At 34.7% G+C, this 19,312-nt stretch overlaps 1 protein-coding gene across 1 annotated transcript in view; it reads right to left on the minus strand.

The window, feature by feature from the left end:
* LOC149814664 (vesicle-fusing ATPase-like) overlaps positions 1 to 7,444 on the minus strand; it is a 113,674-nt gene extending 106,230 nt beyond the window's left edge. Inside the window, exon 1 of the mRNA XM_089989986.1 lies at positions 7,174 to 7,444. Within this exon, the coding sequence (XP_089846112.1) occupies positions 7,174 to 7,368 (195 nt within the window). The 5' untranslated portion in view covers positions 7,369 to 7,444. The remainder of the gene's footprint in view (positions 1 to 7,173) is intronic.
* Positions 7,445 to 19,312: the final 11,868 nt, after the last annotated feature.

Consider the following 19,312-nt stretch of genomic DNA (forward strand, 5'->3'; position numbering starts at 1 on the left):
AGATAAAGGAATTGATGACTCAGACAAAGGAATGAGGACGTTGCCTACGTTTGAAATAGGGTGGTGAGTCTCATCTCTAGCTACAATATTAGATTTACCAAAATAGGGAGTCAAAGTAGAGAACTCACCTGCATTGCCAGTTACATGAGTTGCTACCCCAGAGTCTACATACCATATTCCATCATCATTCTGTTTCATATTCAAGTTGGTCATAGCAGATAAGAGAAGATCCTTAGCATCATCACTGACCCAAAATGTACCTGTAGTTCCTAATGTAGCAACATTTCTATTGTTTTGCGTTCTATTCCGATTTTGTGGGTTGAACCAGTAGTTGGCTTTGATGTGACATTGTTCGTTACACTTGTAGCATATGGGAACATTCTTTGAAAAACTGACAGTGGAATTTGGTGTAGGTAGTAACCCACGTCCACCCTGGATTGGAGCTCCCCTGCCTCTGCCACGCCCTCCTCGTGTACGATCAGCGATCATTCATGTGGCAAGAACCTCATGCGTAGACGATTGTCCTGCTAAAGCATCAAACATGCTTTTAAGAGTCATCTTGTACTGAAAGAGTTTGGCACGTAATTCCTCAAAGTTGGGCAACGTAGGCAAGCATAATAAAAATGTGACAAGAACATGATACTCTGATCCCAGGGCATTCAGTGTCTATTGCACCTTTTCTTTATCTGACACTGGGTACCCAACAATGGCTAATTGATCTGTGATGCTTTTGACTTGATTTAAGAATTCAATAATGCTCATTCCTCCATTTTTTTAAGAAACAACACTTTAGCCTCTGATATCTGAGAGTAGGTCTGAGCTAAAATCTCTCACAAAACTTTAGATGTGCAATCATCAGGAATGGAAATCAATACTTCTTGTGACAATGTGGAAGTAATATACGCTGCGAGGGCCTGATCGCGCTTCATCCAAGTAACAAATGCAGGGTTGCGAATGATATTCGACAATCCTCTGTCCTCTTTTGCTTCGGTGGTGATAAATTTTGGAAACATTGGAGTGGAGTCATCCAAGTGACCTGAAAGATCTTGATTTTGAATAAAATGAGCAATTTGCCCTTTCCAAGTCAAATAGTTGTTTGTAGTTAATTTTTCCGAAACTAGCTGCCCCAGGAAATTGGACGAAAGACCAGAATTGGCTGAAGTATCCTTTTGCAAACTTGTTGACAAAAATCGGATTTTGAACAGAAAGTGACTGAAAACTGGACTGTTTTATCATAAACTGACACAGCTTTTGATTTATGACAGAAATCGGCACAGAGAAAACAATGTCACGACAAGAGATATATATATATATTTTTTTTGTGTTTAAAAAAAAACTTGACAGAAAATGAATGGGAGACGACAGCTGAAACGACAGTTGATCTTAAAAATGATTTTAGAACTGTGTGAGACTCACAGTAAATCTGAAATAATATTCAGATGCGTGAGACAAACGGCAGAGTTCGGGTCATGCGTGACCAGCAGATTCCAGACCAAGGATTAAAAGGAAACGTGATATGAGAATGAAAATAGGGAACTCGGCTTTTGCGTGATGCAGGTGAATAAGAAAAGAAAACGAGAGGAAAGGAACCAGATTCACGTGACTAGGCAGATCACGTGAAAAGTTAGAACTCGGTTTCGGCTTCTGCGTGAAAAGAAGAAGGCAACAAGAGGGGACGACAGCAGATCTGAATATGTTTCTGATTTGCGATAGAAGAACTCAGCAAGAGAAAATAGAAGTAGAAGGCAGATGATGACGTTGGAAAGGAAATAAATAGAAAAACTAAGCAGAAAACGATGAAAATAACGTGACCTGTCATGGATGAGTGGAAGTCGACCTTTCACGTTGACGGAGCAAAGTCCTGACAACTCTTCACGCCCAGAAGTTGCGCTGCTCTTATACCATGTTAAAACTGCCCTTGATTGGCAGACTTTGTCAAGAAAACCGAGAAGGAATGGGGGGAAGAGGAGAGAGAGGAGAACTCGTTCTTTTCTGGGAATCGGCAACCACACTCTTACTTAATTGTTGCACTAATCCTTCATTAAGATTAATAGGGTTTACAATTATTTTACATGGACAAAACTGACCTGTGTGAGTAATATATATTACATTAGAATATAAACAAACACGTGAACCATATGGATCCTCTACTGGATCCATATTCTAATATTAAGAACATGCCACAAGACTCATACTTTCATATTACAACAACAACAATAACAACAACTACTCCTTCATCCCAAAATAATTGGGGTCAGCGATATGAACCAAAAAAGAAATTCATTTTGGGTCTTCCACATGAATCCTTTTCCTCCAATCATTTCTATCCAATGCCATGTCGTCGGTGAGGTTCAAAGCATTCATATCCTTTTCTATCATCTCCATCCAAGTCTTCCTAGGCCTACCCCGACCTCTTTTAACTAATATATTTTCCCATTTCTCCAACCTTCTAACTGGAGCATCATTAGGCCTTCGCCGAATATGTCCAAACCACCGTAAACGATTCTCTCGCATCTTATTTTCAATGGGTGCAACACCTACCTTCTTACGTATCTCATCGTTCTGAATCTTATCTTTTATTGTATTTCCACACATCCATCTAAGCATTTGCATCTCAGCTACACTCATTTTTTGAATATGATGTCTCTTGGCAGCCCAACATTCCGTACCATATAGTAAAGCGGGTCTAATAGTCGTCCTCTATGTCACAGGGATTCGGCTAGCAGGGTGCCGCACCCGCGTCGACGCGACTCGACGCGGGAGCGGGTGCGGGTGCGGCACCGGGTGCGGTCAACCGGATCCTGGGTGCGTTGACCGCACCCAGGATCATTTAGGTCCATTTTCTTTTTTGGATTTTTTTTTTGTAAAATTTGCCCTATGAAATGGGCTGCGAAATTTTTTTAAAAAATTTTTTGCTGACAACTGCTGTTAGCTGCTGAGCTGCGAAATTTTAAAAAAAAAAATTTGCTGACAGGTTGTCAGCTCCTTTTTTTCGTAAAGGGTTTTCTCTGCTGACAGGAGTTGTCAGCTCCTGTCAGCTGAGCTGCGAAATTTAAAAAAAAAAAAATCTGTTAACAGCTCCTTTTTGCTGCTGTCAGCTCCTTTTTTTCGTAAAGGGTTTTCTCTGCTGTCAGCTCATGTCAGCTGATGTCAGCTGCTGACAACTGCTGACAGCTCCTGTCAACTGCTTTTCAAATCCTTTTTTCGTAAAGGATTTTCTCTCTCCCTTATATATATATATATCCCTGCCGCACCCCCGCACCCGGGTTTTTTGGAAGTGTCGAATCCTCGCACCCGCACCCATGTGACATAGGTCGTCCTATAAAACTTTCCCTTCAACCGCAATGGCATTCTACGATCGCACAGCACTCCAGTTGCACTTTTCCATTTCATCCACCCAACCTTTATCCTATGATTTACATCTCCATCAATTTCTCCATACATTTGAATGATGGATCCCAAATATTTGAAATAATCATTCACCGGTATTTCTTGCTCACCAAGCTTCACTATACTCCCATCACTACTTCGTTGCTTACTAAACCGACATTCCATATATTCAGTCCTACTCTTACTCAACTTAAAACCTCTAACTTCCAATGTCTGTCTCCATAATTCTAACTTAGCATTAACCCCAGCTCTAGACTCATCAATCAAAACAATATCATCAGCAAACAACATACACCACAGTACATTTTCTTGAATTGATCTCGTAAGCTCATCCATCACTATTGCAAATAGGAAAGGGCTTAAAGCAGATCCTTGATGTAACCCAACCGTTATCGGAAAATTGGTTGTCACCCCACCACAAGTGCGGACATTGGTTACTACTCCTTCATACATATCTTTAATTATACTAATGTACTTGAGAGAAACACCTTTCTTCATTATTGTCCACCAGAGAACGTCCCTAGGTACTCTATCGTATGCCTTCTCTAAATCAATAAAAATCATATGCAAATCTTTGTTCCTCTCTTTATATCTTTCAATAAGTTATCTAAGAAGATGTATAGCTTCCATAGTTGATCTTCCAGGCATAAAACTAAATTGATTCTCTGATATCATGACAACCTTCCTCAACCTAGACTCAATCACCCTCTCCCAAAGTTTCATAGTATGACTCATGAGTTTTATACCACGATAGTTTGTGCAATCTTGTATATCACCCTTATTCTTATATAAAGGCACCAAAGTACTCTTCCTCCACTCATTAGGCATCTTATTTGTTCGTCAAATCAAGTTAAAAAGATTTGTCAACCATTCTAAACCTTTCTCTCCCAAGCATTTTCAAGCCTCGATAGGTATACCATCTGGGCCAACTGCCCTTCTTGATTTCATTTTCTTCAAAGCCTCTGCAATTTCTTTCTTTTGAATCTTGCGCATGAAGTCACGATTTATCTCATGAAAAGGAATGGAGAAGTCTCCAAGATCTTGAGCATGACTATCATTAAATAGCTTATCAAAATAATCTTTCCATCTCTCCTTAATCTCCTCATCTTTGACTAAAACCCTTTGCGTTTCATCTTTGATACATCTAACCATACCCAAATCCCTCGATTTCCTATCTCTCATCTTTGCAAGCCTATAAATATCCTTCTCGCCTTCTTTGGTATCCAACTTGTCATAAACCTCCTTATATACCTTAGCCCTCGCGTTTCGAACTACTTTTTTAGCTTTCTTCTTTGCTATCATATACTTCTCCAAATTCTCATTATCACTACTCTTACTTAGATTTCTATAACACTCTCTTTTAACCTTAATAGCTAATTTGACATCCTCGTTCCACCATGATGTATCCTTACCTAGTGATGCACCGCCTTTAGACTCACCCAATACCTCCTTAGCCACTTTTCTCATGCCACCCGCTATCTTATTCCACATTGATTCTGAATCCTCCTCGAGACACCAATCAGCTTTCATATTACATAAACAAAAATATTATGGCAATAGTTGCACTCGATTTTCAATCGGTTTTCACTCATTACTTGAGTGTCCCATTGTCATGCCGGATCATTTGATGACATCTTTGTTTAAGGAGTGTGGAGCCTGATTTCTACCTTGATATAAATCTTTAAGTAACGCAGAGCCTCTCGAGGTGAAAATTTTTTTGAGAGTAGCTTTGTAATTTTACTCATAATAAACATTTTTTACCTCAACCCATTTTCTTGAGTGGAAAAATGGTGAAAATGCACTTTTTTAGCATAACCCACTTCTTTAGGTGAAAAAAATGGTGGAAATGCACTTTTACTTGACGAAATCACAGAATCCCTCTCCCTGGCACAAAGATCGGCTCCCAAAACAGTCTCACGACTCCTAGGGTGCGTAGGAAGCTCTCCAGTATGTTATATAAGAATGAGGGTTTCGGTCCTCAAAAGCTCTTTAAAACCCAAAAAATATAAAAACACGGTTTTGCCCATCTTTAAGTCCACAAGCACTGTATCGTACGATACGAGCCATTTTGTATGATACAGTAAGATACGACATTGTATTGTATGATACATGTGATACACCTACGATACACACGTATCGAGATACGGGTGTGTAACGTATTGATCTCTTGCATCGATACGATATGTATTGTACGATACGGTATGATACAAACAACACTGATCTATTCAAAAACACGCCAACGCCATAAGAAAACAAATATAGCATTGAGGATGTCTTTTGGGGGGATTGTTGCGAGCAGGGCTTTCTGCAGCCTATGGACTATCAGACATTACAATAACACATGAAAATATTCCAATGAAACTAATTTAAAAAAAAAAGTTCATTAACATCAATAAAGTGATCATTTGCATTTGGTACACTGTCACAAAATACCAACAAAATCTGCTGAAGCAATACTGCAAATCTCATGTATCAGCCTACTGTATAAGCTATGAATCAAGTTCTTGTACAACTTTTGTATGCCAAAAGGCAGCCAATCAGGGATAGGGAGGGCAAAGATGATGTTTGGACTTTTAATCAGTTCAAAATGATGATATATTAACATATTGTTAATTAAAAAATTACCGATCATCGAATTGATAATGACAGCCACTCATGGATATTTCATGCCTATTACTTCCACAACCATCATGTGGCTACAGAGTAACATCCTTATTTTCAATAATTCAATCAATTATTCAATAGGGCCTTCGCATCTAACAAGCAATTGTACTCAACCAACCATCCCTTGCAAAACGGTGATAAAGGTTCACGACATAGAGGAACTTGTGTTCAAAATTCTGCTAAGAGAATATAAAAAATTCTCTAACTCTTGGATTACTGTCTCTAAAAAAAAGATCAGGTTATTGAATATGCAAAAAGTGAAATACAGACTCCCCATCAAGCAATCTACACATCTTAATTTGCAAACAAAAATGTTCCCACCATTAGAGGATCGGAATTTGACATTATTGCTACTACAACAACAACTATGCCTTCATCCCAAAACAATTGGGGTCGGCGAGACATTATTGCTACAAAAACCAATTATATAGAGAAAACACTTAGGACTTGAATCAGAATGCTTTTCTCCACAGCAGTAAAACGGATAATTAAATTGAAGAACAAAAGAACATCAATACAAGATTCCAGTGCCAGGGATCAGGCAATGGGAATGACAATAACCACGAAACCAAGAAAAAGTTCAAATTGAAACGGAAAAAAATCACGCCATTTTTAGTGAAGAAAATCTTTCCTAATTTTGGACTAGCTAGAACTTCGTATTCCGTAATCGAAGAGACATTCAGACATAAATCCACAAAACAAGTGCCAAACCAATCAAGAAATTCTATGGAAGGACTGCTTAAACGTTGTTTATCTCTTAATTAACTGAAAAACTAATGCTATAAAACCCTAATAGTATTATGCTTCAAAGCCAACTAAAACAAGAGAACTCATGAAAAGGAAAATTTTCAATCACTAATCTGATTCATGTTGTACTCAACAAATTATAAGTGCTAACTTCATTAATTGAAACAGACACCAAAAACCAAAGACTCGAGCCAAAATTCGCTCGAACCTTTTAAAACTCAAACCTCGAACTCGTTACTAAAACTCCAAAAAAATCACAAAAAGTAACCAAATCGGTGCCAACTAAGCGAAAGACGCCATGCATGAAAATGATCTAAAACGATCGAGACAACTCAAGGAATCGAAAGAATAAGAAGAAGATCAAAAAGGATATTGAAGCGTAAGAACGACCACATCGCCGACCAAAGCGAGGGCGGAACCGGCAGCGTGGACGGAGAACTTCCGGAGATCGTAAGGGGAGCAATAAGCGAGGTTCGTCAAGGCCAGATCGGGGGCAGGGGTGTTGGTGACGACCATCATGGACGAATTCCCGGACGAGAAATTGAATCCCCATCGAGACGACGCCATTGCCAGAGAGCGGGTCGAAGACCAGTCGGGTCCTTCGAGCCCAAGGCTTTTCTTCTTCTTCTTCTTCTTCTTCTTCTTCTTCTTCTTCTTCCTGTGAGACGACGACTAGAGAGAGAAGTGAGGGATGGAAGGAAACGAGAAAAGAGTTGGTGGCAAATTACGGGAATGTGATCTAACTTTTCATAAATGGCAAAAACGCGAATTCGGTTCCGCGGGGCGATAGAATCGAGCGGTTCAACGTGGACTTACAACTACGTCACATTGATACGGACTCAGTTCGACACGTGATGTGAGTGCCATACGCAAGCTCTAAATACTTTTTGGAAAAAAAATTAAAGAAAATTTTTCATTTAAGCGCCAACCTTTTGCCCCTAATTTCAAATTTCGAATATGAGATACAGTTTTCTTGAAAACTATCAGACAAGGGTCTGCATTTATTATTGCCCGTTTACTTTTGTTAAATCATAAGACAGATTACAACAGTGATCTTCATACAATTTAAGTTTTTTTTTATAAAGATATGTAAGTATTTTTCACTTTTTAAGGGACAATACAAGAAACCAAAAAAAACTCATGCTTTTCAATATGATGGGTGTTGACCTAAGGTACTTATTTGATAGTTTTTAGAAAAAGTTTAGCCAATATTTAAAATTTAAGCTACATTTTACTTATATTTGAAATTATTAGCAAAAGGTTAGCCCCTAAATGAAATTTTCTCATAAATACAAATGTGAGAACCTGGAATTTTTAGTTTTTAATGAAAGATTTTTAAAGGCTTTTTTCTGTGTACGAAATGGCCAAAGCCTAGTGGATATACCTTAGGCCAGCCTTTTAATATTAGCATTTTGTATGTCTTTATGTCTAAATCAGCATGCCATAACGTGTCAAATCGTGTCACCAAGGACACGTACTTGAATAGCACGATTTTGTGATAAAAGCTTTATAAGTATCATAATCTTCTGAACATATTACTATAAGTTAAAAAAGGTAACAAATTTTTAGTTATTATATTTAATCACTTGCTTTTGCTTTTTAATGTATTTGCAGCGTTTTAAATAAGGAGGCAAATTGGTTGGGTACGGATCAGAACATGATATATATAAACCCAGGTCTAATAGAGTTGCACCTGAATCTGAATTTTAAATTTCAATATTGGATGTCAAAAATTAGGTTAAAAATAAAAGTTACACATGAAACGAATTACAAAATGCATTGGATTGATTTGGATCTAGAATCCGAAATGAATGTGGCCGTACGTAAACAAACCCATTTTGAATGTGTATCTTGATTTTATTTTAACATCCTTGTCTGAAAATAGTATGTCAACTTTGGCTTAAATGCCCCAAATCTAATCAATTTGCAAACTTAGTTTTAAATTCTATTTTAAAATTAAAATGGTCCTCTTGTATTCTCTTATAAAAAAAATTACTGAAAAAATATCATAGGTCATATACTAATAATAATCCATAAAATTTATAAAATTATAATGAATATTATTAATAAGTGAATGTCATTTAAAATGGTTTGGATATGTTGTACAAAGACCTCTCGCAGGACGTGAGAAAGATTTATACATGGTACAAGTAGAAAGTGTTATGAAAAGTTGAGGACAATGAAGACTTGAAAGGAGGCAAATAGCGGTGACATGAACGATTGTAAAGTGGTTGAAGTTTTAGCTCTGGATCGACAAGAATTGAGAAACACTCCTAAAGCCAACTCTATAATAGTTGAGATAAGCTTGATGATGATGATGATGATGATGATGATGATGATGATGATGATGATGATGATGACGATAGTTATTAATTGAGCATGATAAATTCATATATGATTTTAAGTTAATTATAGAACTTAATTATTTTATCACTTTGTTTTATAAAAACAATTGCATCTCTTTTTTTATTTTTTTTAAATCAATATATTTATGAGAGAATTTATACTCTTATACATTATCCATATGACATATCAATTTAAATATGTAAGTAGAATATTTATGCTTAAATCAACAGTCTAAATGAATATATGAGACCGTCTATACTAAAATAAAACATTTAAGCACATCTAAGTGAATCTAGTTTCAAATGATTTGTACTTATATCAAAACTTATAATTGACACCAACAATCATTAAACCAAAACATTGAATAATCACCAACATGATTCTGATTAGGATCACAAATAAGTTCAAGCTTATTTAAATAGGTAAATGAATCTGCCAAAATACAAACGGTTTAATTGTTATATAATTTGAGACATGAAAAGAATAAATTTATTTTTGGTATAAAATGACAAAATTTTAAAAATTCATTAGGCTTTTCAACTCGTCAAAAATATTGGAATTCAAATACTAGGTTGCAAAACAGGAGAGCAAAGCTCTACCAGGTTTTTTCCCTCCTAGATTTTCCACTCGTTATACACACATGAGATTGCCAACCTTTGGTCAGCCGATCAGAACCCTTCCCTCCCACCAGTACTAGACGCTTCTCACCCTAGTTGATGGTGTTTTCCCCCGACTGGGGTTGTCCTTCCTACAAATAGGTTTCTTGGTTGTGGTTGAGAGACACCACTAGAGGTCGAGCAGCCTGCCCCTCCCATGTCCATATAGGGGATGAAGATCTTCAATGGGAAATGCAGCACATTGGACATGTATCTTCCCCACGAGCATTGGTTGTGATGCACACCCAACAAGAACAAAAACTTCTTGCTTCGCTGTGTGTTGGAGAAGAAGAGGTCGTTGCATGCTAGGGCAGTGATTGCGTGTGGAGAAACGTTCAGCTGGTCTAGCTTCGAGGGATCATATGTTGCAGGTTTTAGTCAGGGAAAGGTCTAGCCTCTCCCATCTATCATGCATCGCTAGTCAATTATTGACCTTAGCTTGATCAAAGCTGATAATGTCATCTTTGAGGATCATATTGACAAAATGCATTTTCAGACATTTCTTACTCTATGGCTTAATGATCAGTCATTCAAGGTGAGAGGGTCTTGTCGACGACCAATCATCAGTCACAAGATAAAGCAATAACCTTGTTTAAAATGAGGGTCTCTCCGATATAATGAGTAGTTGTGCAAAGTGAAAGGCCTTGTCGACGACCAACTATCGGTTTCAATATGAAACAAGCACGACAACATATAGTAAGATTAAGACATGTTTTTAAAGGATTTGCTCAAAATGACACTTCTTGCAAAGTTATAACAATGATTTGTGCATTGTGAAAAAACAAATTTAAATAAAATCAACAAAAGATTACATAAAATATTTGTCAAAATGAATCTTGTAGTATGATCAAGTTGTAAACCTTTGCGGGTCAAATAAGAAAACCAGAATGATTGACTGCAATATCAATGTTATTGATGAGAGAGTCAAATCATGATGCTAAAGAAGTTCATGAGAAACAAATGACAAAACAAGGATGACATTTATAACTAACAAGGGTGCATGACATACTATTGAGTACCATGGTAGGACTTATGAAATGCAATGTAAATTATGACCTATCTAAAAATGATGCTTCATTTTTTTTTAAGAAAAAGAAACTGTCCTTTGCTAAAAAAAATAGAAAGAAATGTTGAAAATGAAAATTTTTAGCACATGACTAGATGCTTTAATTGAAAAGTATCGCAAACATGAGAAGTGACAGTGTGCAACTTGTATTACTCATCAACAATTCAATTATTTCCTAATGATGATCTAACTTTATTTTTCTATTTTTTCCTCCTAATTGAAGTCATCACAAAATAAATTCATTAGAATAAAACTTTTATTTAACCTTTAAACTTCAAAGCAACTAGTCATAGAAGCGCATATTCAAGCTCACACTACAATAGTTGTTAATCTAATCTCACAAAGATTGAAATTCTAAAATCTTTCAAATGAGCAAGATTCCTTTGCCATCTAGACCTAAAAATAAGAGCTCCAAGTGCATGAATGGGACTTTTCATTCCAATACACTTTAACCTTATCATTTTAAAGTTTGCATCAAATTTATCTATATTTAATATTTTTAAGTAATTAATTGCTTTTAAAAGACTTTAAAAGAAACAATAGGACATGTGTTATTGAACTTGGAATAATGTGGATAAACGGGTGATGATAGTGGTAATGAATGAGATAGTAATTTTTTTGAGGTAAATATATTTTTTTTAACTTTGGTTATCATGAAGCTCAAAAGGGGGTAACAAAGAAGGTTGGACACAACATTTTTTAATGTGAGGCTCAAAGAAAAGTCGGTGCGTAAGGGATCATGGGCATCTCTTGCATGAGATCATCAAATTTAAAGGAAGCACTGAAAGTTTTAGGGCTTTCTTGCTTTTTTCAATTATGCCATTTTTTAATAATGCCTTTTTCTATTTTTAGTCACTGTAACCAATATCGAAGACTAGGTGATTACTTTATGGGAAACTACTAAGTCTAGGGGATGACATGACTTCTTTCATTTTTTTTTGGCATTTTATCACTTTTTTTGTATTTGGCATTTTCACCCTTTTTATGATAAATTTTTTATGCTCCTCTTCATAAAAAAATGCCCAGAATAAAGCTTGAATGGGTAGGTTTTGCTTTGTACAATGATATAACCAACTAGGGATGCCAGTGTAACAGCCTGACAGATTTCAACCCAAAAATACTATATATTTTTTTAATTAACATCTTGATGATTCTCTTTTTCTTTTTTCAAAATATAATAATTCAACGGTCTCACCAACAGACATGTCCCAACCATAGCAAGTACTAGATGGTCGGCCTGAGTGCAAGTCCGAGTGTGTCTTAGCCTTCTAGTACCAGATCCATTACGAAACCACCATCAACAAATCTGATTGAATCATTACATAAAATAAATTATTAATCTAAGTCTTTCATCATTGGCATTGCCTTAACCGAGATAAGTTCTAAGGAGTCAGCTTGTGCATGCATCAACGTTTAATAGCTTCATAGAACAAAGTTTGAGAATAAAGTGTCCACACAACAAAATCCTTAAGTTATTACTTGCATAAGCAAACACAATGGAAAATATTGATTTTGAAAATTAATTTAGTAAACTGAATTTTTTGGATAAATCTTTGAGATACATTACATCTTAAAACGTTATCAATCCATACCAATAAAAGAAATCAACTAAACATGAAATAGTCTCTATTAAGGTAATTGTTTAAATAAATAGTTAATTAAATAATCAATAATTATTAAAATTAAAATGAGACAAATAGCCCTTGAGATCATCAAAATCATCAGTCATCGAAATCATTAGATATTCATGTATTCATGATTCAAGAAAAAAAAGCATACACAAGTATGATATAACAATTTCAAACATCTATAACATTATTCCAAATAAAATTGCGACATCTATTAATATACATAAATCTTCATAATCACATGAATATAAATAAAAGTACAGTAAAGTAAAGTGACAAAGTATTTTAAGTTCTACTCGACTATCAAATGCCTATCGGGTATGCATATGACCAACACAAAATAACCTATACTACTCGGGTGTTTATTATGATATGTATTTTAGTTTTTCTAAGTAGCTGTTGAGTTGTATCTTCCAAGAGCAGAGTCAGACCGTGAGAGGTAGCAACGTGCTCTGAGAGAAATCGACTTGGGGGTATGACTCCGTGTCACAATGATGATCATGATCACTCACTTCTGCAGAAGTACTAGGGACCTAGGATATAAGAAAGAATCCTGATCCCCCTAAATTCTCTAGGATGGGGGACCGTCGAGGTATTGCCCCTCGCAGTATAATAAGAAAGAAAGGACCAAAGAGTTTTATACCGCCTACCCTCTCTAAAGTAGATCAATGACCATTCTGGTTCAACATATCTCGATAATGGCATGCCTAGAATCTTTTTCAGGGTTATCTTATTAATTAGGTCATAGGTAAATGCATTTACCATTTAGGCTAGTGCATTGTCATCTCACTGTTCTCTCTTTTTAAACAAAAAATTCTTAATTTATCAAGTACACCAAGTGCCCATGCAATCCTGTGGGATTTCTATCAATCCTACATGCATTTAACAAATATTTTATCTCCAAGCATAGCATGCCTTCTCATAACAAGGAATCATGTCAACATGTTATTTAGTAATTCATTCATGCAGTATCATAATATTTTCAATATTCAGGAATAAGCATACAAAAATATCATAGATATATATCATTCTGAATCCACACATATGATAAATATGTAATAAAATTGACATGTTCATATTCATCTTTCATATGCTTTGCATTTACAAACATGATCATAATCAGTTTATCATAAAATAACATAATTAAACTATCATAATTGAATAGATTCATAAATCTCAATTACAATATATGTAGGAACATTTTCCTTAGAAACAACGCATTCTTGCACCATAATCATACCAATCAAACTTACCTTTATCTCTATCCTAAACATTTATATCAAATCTAATATGATTCAAAACTAAATTTATGAAAAAATTCATGAAAACATCAAAACATAATTAAAGTCATAAACTCGACTTTTTCGATAAGAGCTCCCATAAACCCTTACCGAGCAAATCGACCTGACCCCAATTTATATCTTGACTTTTTAGTTCTCAAATCATATCATACCTAAATAGAATATTCATGATAACATACAAATTAAATAACTCGCTATAACAAGCCTGTAACCCAAAATACATAAGTCATTTTTTTTTATCTAGGAGCCCATAAGCCCAAACTGAAAAGGCTTACATATTTCTAATTATGTTCTGTTGTAATCATGCTTAACAAGATGAATATACATGACCTAATTTAGTTCGTATTGCATAAAGTTTATAAACACCACGTTTTAACAATATACGCATTTGAAAGAATCAAAATCTAAGAAATAGCTCAAAACCCTAAATCAATTTCTAAGAAATCAGGGTTTTAATTCTTCCAACTATAACTCATTAAATCTTAATCAAGTCAATTATAAATTCAAATATTAAACAAGTTAAACATGTTGAACATGATCATATAAACAAAGGTACTCTCTCTTGGAAACAAATACAACAATCGATTAACAAGATAATCAAGATTTTATCATCTCCATCAATTTCAACCTACATAGATTACTATTTAGATCCTTTCTAGATATTTAGCCACTTATTTATGATTCAATAAGATTTATAAACACTAATAATATGTAGTATAAGTCAGAAATATAATAAAGCCACCAGATTCAAACACGTTACCACTTAAACATAGGTATAAGTTGTTAGGGAGATTCAGATCCCTACTGACATATAAAATCATGATATTTTTATCGTTGTTACATGTACCTGTCAAGAACACAACCCAACAAACCGATCTTAAAAATAATAAACATAAAAATAAATAAAAATCTTTTATGAAACCTATTCTAATAGAGTTTTGATCCAAATTCTGTAAACTATAAGATTTTTATCAGATTAATAGTTTTTTTTAATTTATATAAAATGCTTTTTACTAAACCCTTTTTACACGGTCTGTTATTATGTATTAATATTCACCCAATTTTTTTATAAAATATTTGGAGTCATTTTCCTTGAGTGTTTATATCTTTTATCAGAGATAGGTCGAAACAGTCTAGTAACCTGATTGAGAAACTAGAGCTCTGTAAAAATAGATTTTTCTTCCCCAATACGAATCCAAAATAGGTAAAACAAGATTCTAAATTAAAAAGCAAGATGTGTACATCATCATAATAATTTTATTTAGATCTTTTTGGACTAATATTTGAAGAGATATCAATTTACTTTCAAAACTCATCGAGAATAACATATCAATCATCACAAATTCAGATTTCTCAAAAGATGTTTTTGTAAAAACTCTTTAAGATCATGAAACCTTTGAAATCTCATTATTTTAGATTTAATCAGATTCAATATAGATGAACTTATGAATAACACCATCAATAATCAAGATATGAATGAATCTAATATGAAACAACAGAGAAACCTTATTTAGGCATGTTTCTAAAAATTGTTTTTATGAAAAAACTCATGATTCATTCCCTTCAAATCCAATAACAATTTCTTCAATAAAGAAAACATGTATAAAAGATTAAGACATGTAAATATACTGTTGAAAATAAAAATAACTCAGATATGCATTCTTAATGCATGTAAAAAGCATCTACTACGTAAATCTTACTTGAAAAATTGCTAGAACTTGAAAATAAGGAAATCAGGTAGTCTGATCTATACACCATCACAACCACCAAAGTGCTTGCAGGTTTAATGGCTGCACAACCATACTCCAGATCTCTTAGACATTTTAGGAGAAGAGAGAAAGCAAAAATCAAAAAGGGAAAAAAAAGAGAGAAAGAAAGAGAGAGATTTTTCTGAGAAAGTGAGAGGGGCGTGCAAGAGGGAGTATTTATATCCATTTTACATAGCCCTAACCTTATGAGAAAGGACTCTCCCTCTCCAAAATTGTGTGGAGGGGGAGAGGAGCCCTTTCTAAAAAGTTTTCTAACTTCTATACTCTAATTTTCTGTTTATTTGATTTTTTTCTAATTTTATTTAAATAAAATAATTAGGTATGATTGTTCAACAACCAACTCTAGCATGTTCAAACTTATGTGAAGTATTCTAGAGATGTGGGACGTTCCACCCTCTTAATCCCTTTATTTATTGATTTAAAAATGAGTTTAAAATTAAAAATCTTAATTATCACTTTTTCATTTTTATTTAACCCGTTGGTTGTTTCTGGGTGGCTATACCCTCTATTATACCAAATGAATATAAAACAATCAAGAGAAATATTGCATTAGATTATTAAAATCACTGTTATCATGTGCATAAACATATTGGTGTAAACATGTAGAGTTGCTAATGTTTATAAATGTCATTGCATATGAGCATACATGTGAATGAAAAAGACATTGATATAGTCATGTGATTAACCAATTGTTTTTTAGTCAAAGTTGACTGAAATGCATGTGAGATGCATATATATGTATATGTGATACACACTGGAAAGGTCAAGAGAATTGACATGTTCCCCTTTATGATAATGCAAAAATGCATAGCGTGGACATAAAAATTGACCTGTGGGCTATATAAATGCCTGAATGCATATCGCAGACATGTGTTGACTTGGCATATGATTGAAGTGGTTATTCTTTTACAAAAGAATGAATGCAAATGTCAAAAATGATTATAAACTTGTATATCTTGATTGCTTGTAAAGCATGCATTCATAATATATGTTGAAAAGGGTTAAATGGGATTTTGACATGTGAGTTATATGCAATTATGAATGCATATGTTATGAATCTGTGGGACTCCTATGTTCTGACTTGTTTGAAAAGCATGTATGTATGTTTCACGCTGGACACAGTCAATGGGACTTGACCTATTTGCTTTACATAATTATATGTGATGCATTTTAATTGCTTATTCATTTATGTAAATGATTGCTATGAAATGAATGAATGCAATGCAATGCAAATGAATGTTATGAATATGGATTCCCTTAAACTTCATTTTATAAATGATAAGAATCACACTTTGGTTGTACTAATACAAAACTGATTTGTATTCTTCAAGTTCAGTTTTGGTGTATCCTACGGGCACATTGTATTAATGCCCAAACAAAATTATAGATATCATCTTGAAGAACTGAAGCAAATGATGGGTTGTTGAACACTTGAGGGACACTCTTACCTACTACGATCATTTGGGGGATCCACACTTGATTTTTTTTTGAAAACTTGTAAAAACTTTTACTATTCTGGATCATGACTCTTGTCTTGAATTTTATAGCCAAAGACTTGTAAATATTTTGAAATAAGATGAACTTGTGGATGTTAATTTATTTTCTCGTATGCAAATTAAAATTTTATTTTAAATCTCAAACTTTTACGTACCGACTCAAATGTCGTAACCCTTAAATAAATTTTGTCTTCTACATTTAATATATGAATTTTGATGGTGTAATAAACCCAATTGAGTTGTGTCTATAAATGGTTTCATCTTGTACTTGATACTAGGAGGCTAATATATGATTGTGCTTGCACTCAGACGAGCCATCTAGTATATAGAATGGTTGGAATGTAGCCTTAGATGAGCTCATTGACACATTACCTTTTGGAATTCATGTTAAGCTTTATATGAATGAAATTTTTTAAATTTTCTCAAATTTTGAATTTTGGTAAAAGTTTTAAAAGGTTGATTTTTTTTAGGAATGTTATATTGTTTCATTTGAATCCCAAGCTTAGCATCCTTAATCCAAGTCCAAAATACAAGACAAATGCATTATGTTACACAAGAGTCAATTCTTTCTCTAATAGGAGTCAACTCTTACTCGGCAAGAGTCAACTCTTCCTATGTAGGGGTCAACTCTTCAGAGCAAGAAGTCAACTCTTTCAATAAGGAGTCGACTCTCAGAACAAAAGAGTTAACTCTTATGAAATAAGTGTTAACTCACCCAATGCAGGAGTCAACTCTCCAAAACCAAAAGTTGACTCTTTAGGGAGTAGGGGTCAACCCAACCCCACGAGAGTCGACTTTGTGAAAATAGGAGTTGACCCTCGATTCTTCCCAAGGGCCCATGAGGCAGCCAGAGTCGACTCTTGAGTACAAGAGTCGACTCCTGTGCTTGACAAAATCGGGTAGCTCTGCTAAAACACAAAAATAGAGATTGAAACACCACCAAACAATGTTTCTACCCCATCAAACAACACTCCGACCTTCTAGGGGTGAGATAGAACAAATCCAACACTCAAAATTCGTATAATTCCCAAACATGGAATAGTTCTCAAAAACCATAGCCATGAATACAAACTTCAACTTAAAAAGGTAGAATATACATAATTTTTGCAACCCAAATTCACATATTTTCAACTCCCAAAAGCACAGATTTGGTTTTCAAAACTCACTAATCATTCTGAACATAGCTCTTAACTCAAAGAACTAAAAACTACACAGTTGAAAGCATGTAAATACATAAAACATGTTAAAAAATAACTTTCTTGTTCATAGAGCATGTTGTGCATACAATTTCAAAAAAGCAAACCCTTAATCATGCTCTTTTTTCTAAAAATCACAATCGTGAATTTAAGAAAAAACAATTAGGAAACACCGAACAGATTCACAGGTCATGGATTTAGCATACGACATCTAAAATTTTCTAGATACCTCTTCCCTAACATGGTTTCTAAAAACATGGTTAAAAAGAAATCATCTACATGTTGCATACTTTCTAGAGGTTATGGGAGTAGGGCACCATACCTCTTAGACCATACAAGAATACCTACAATACAACCAAAGATTGTCTAAAAATAAACCAAAATTGGATTTTGCAAGGTACCAAAACTCCTCCCAAATGCGGTTCTACAAGTCCAACCTCTCTTGGCAGTAGACTAGTAAATGGAGAGAGAGGGCAAGAAGAACTAGAGTGAGGGTGTGAAAGGAGATGGCATGGTGTGGCTTTAGTGGAGAGGGAGAGGGTGTTGAAATGAGAGGAAGATGACATGCGTACACAGAAAAGAAAGAATGGGTTAACACTAACCCACATTTTAATCCCTTTGCCCAAAAGACCATCGTCATTTCCAAAAAATCATGATTTCCCCCCAAATCCAAATGTGGCCAATCTAAACCTCGAATTTCGATCGGTTTGAGATCTAAATATACAAAAATGCATATTAATTAGAAATAAAATATTCATAACATGAGAATGCATATATTTAAGTGAAATTTATCGTATTATTAATGTTAAATGAAGATGGAGATAAGGTCCATAATGGGGAGGAAGTTGGGGCTACAACAAGTGCTACTATGGCGGATGTAGAAATAGCCAATTTAAGGGAAACAAGTTGCCAGGCTGAGGGAGATATTTAACTATCAAAGTGGTCGTATCACTCATTTGCAATATTACAACAAGCAGCTACTAGACCACCTAAGGCGATATGACAATGATTTGTAGCTTGGCAATGAATTTTGTGGTGTACATTAGTAAACTT

This window comes from Nuphar pumila, chromosome 15, assembly GCF_984573655.1.
Source record: "Nuphar pumila chromosome 15, dmNupPumi1.hap1.1, whole genome shotgun sequence".
Classification (NCBI taxonomy): Eukaryota; Viridiplantae; Streptophyta; class Magnoliopsida; order Nymphaeales; family Nymphaeaceae; genus Nuphar; species Nuphar pumila.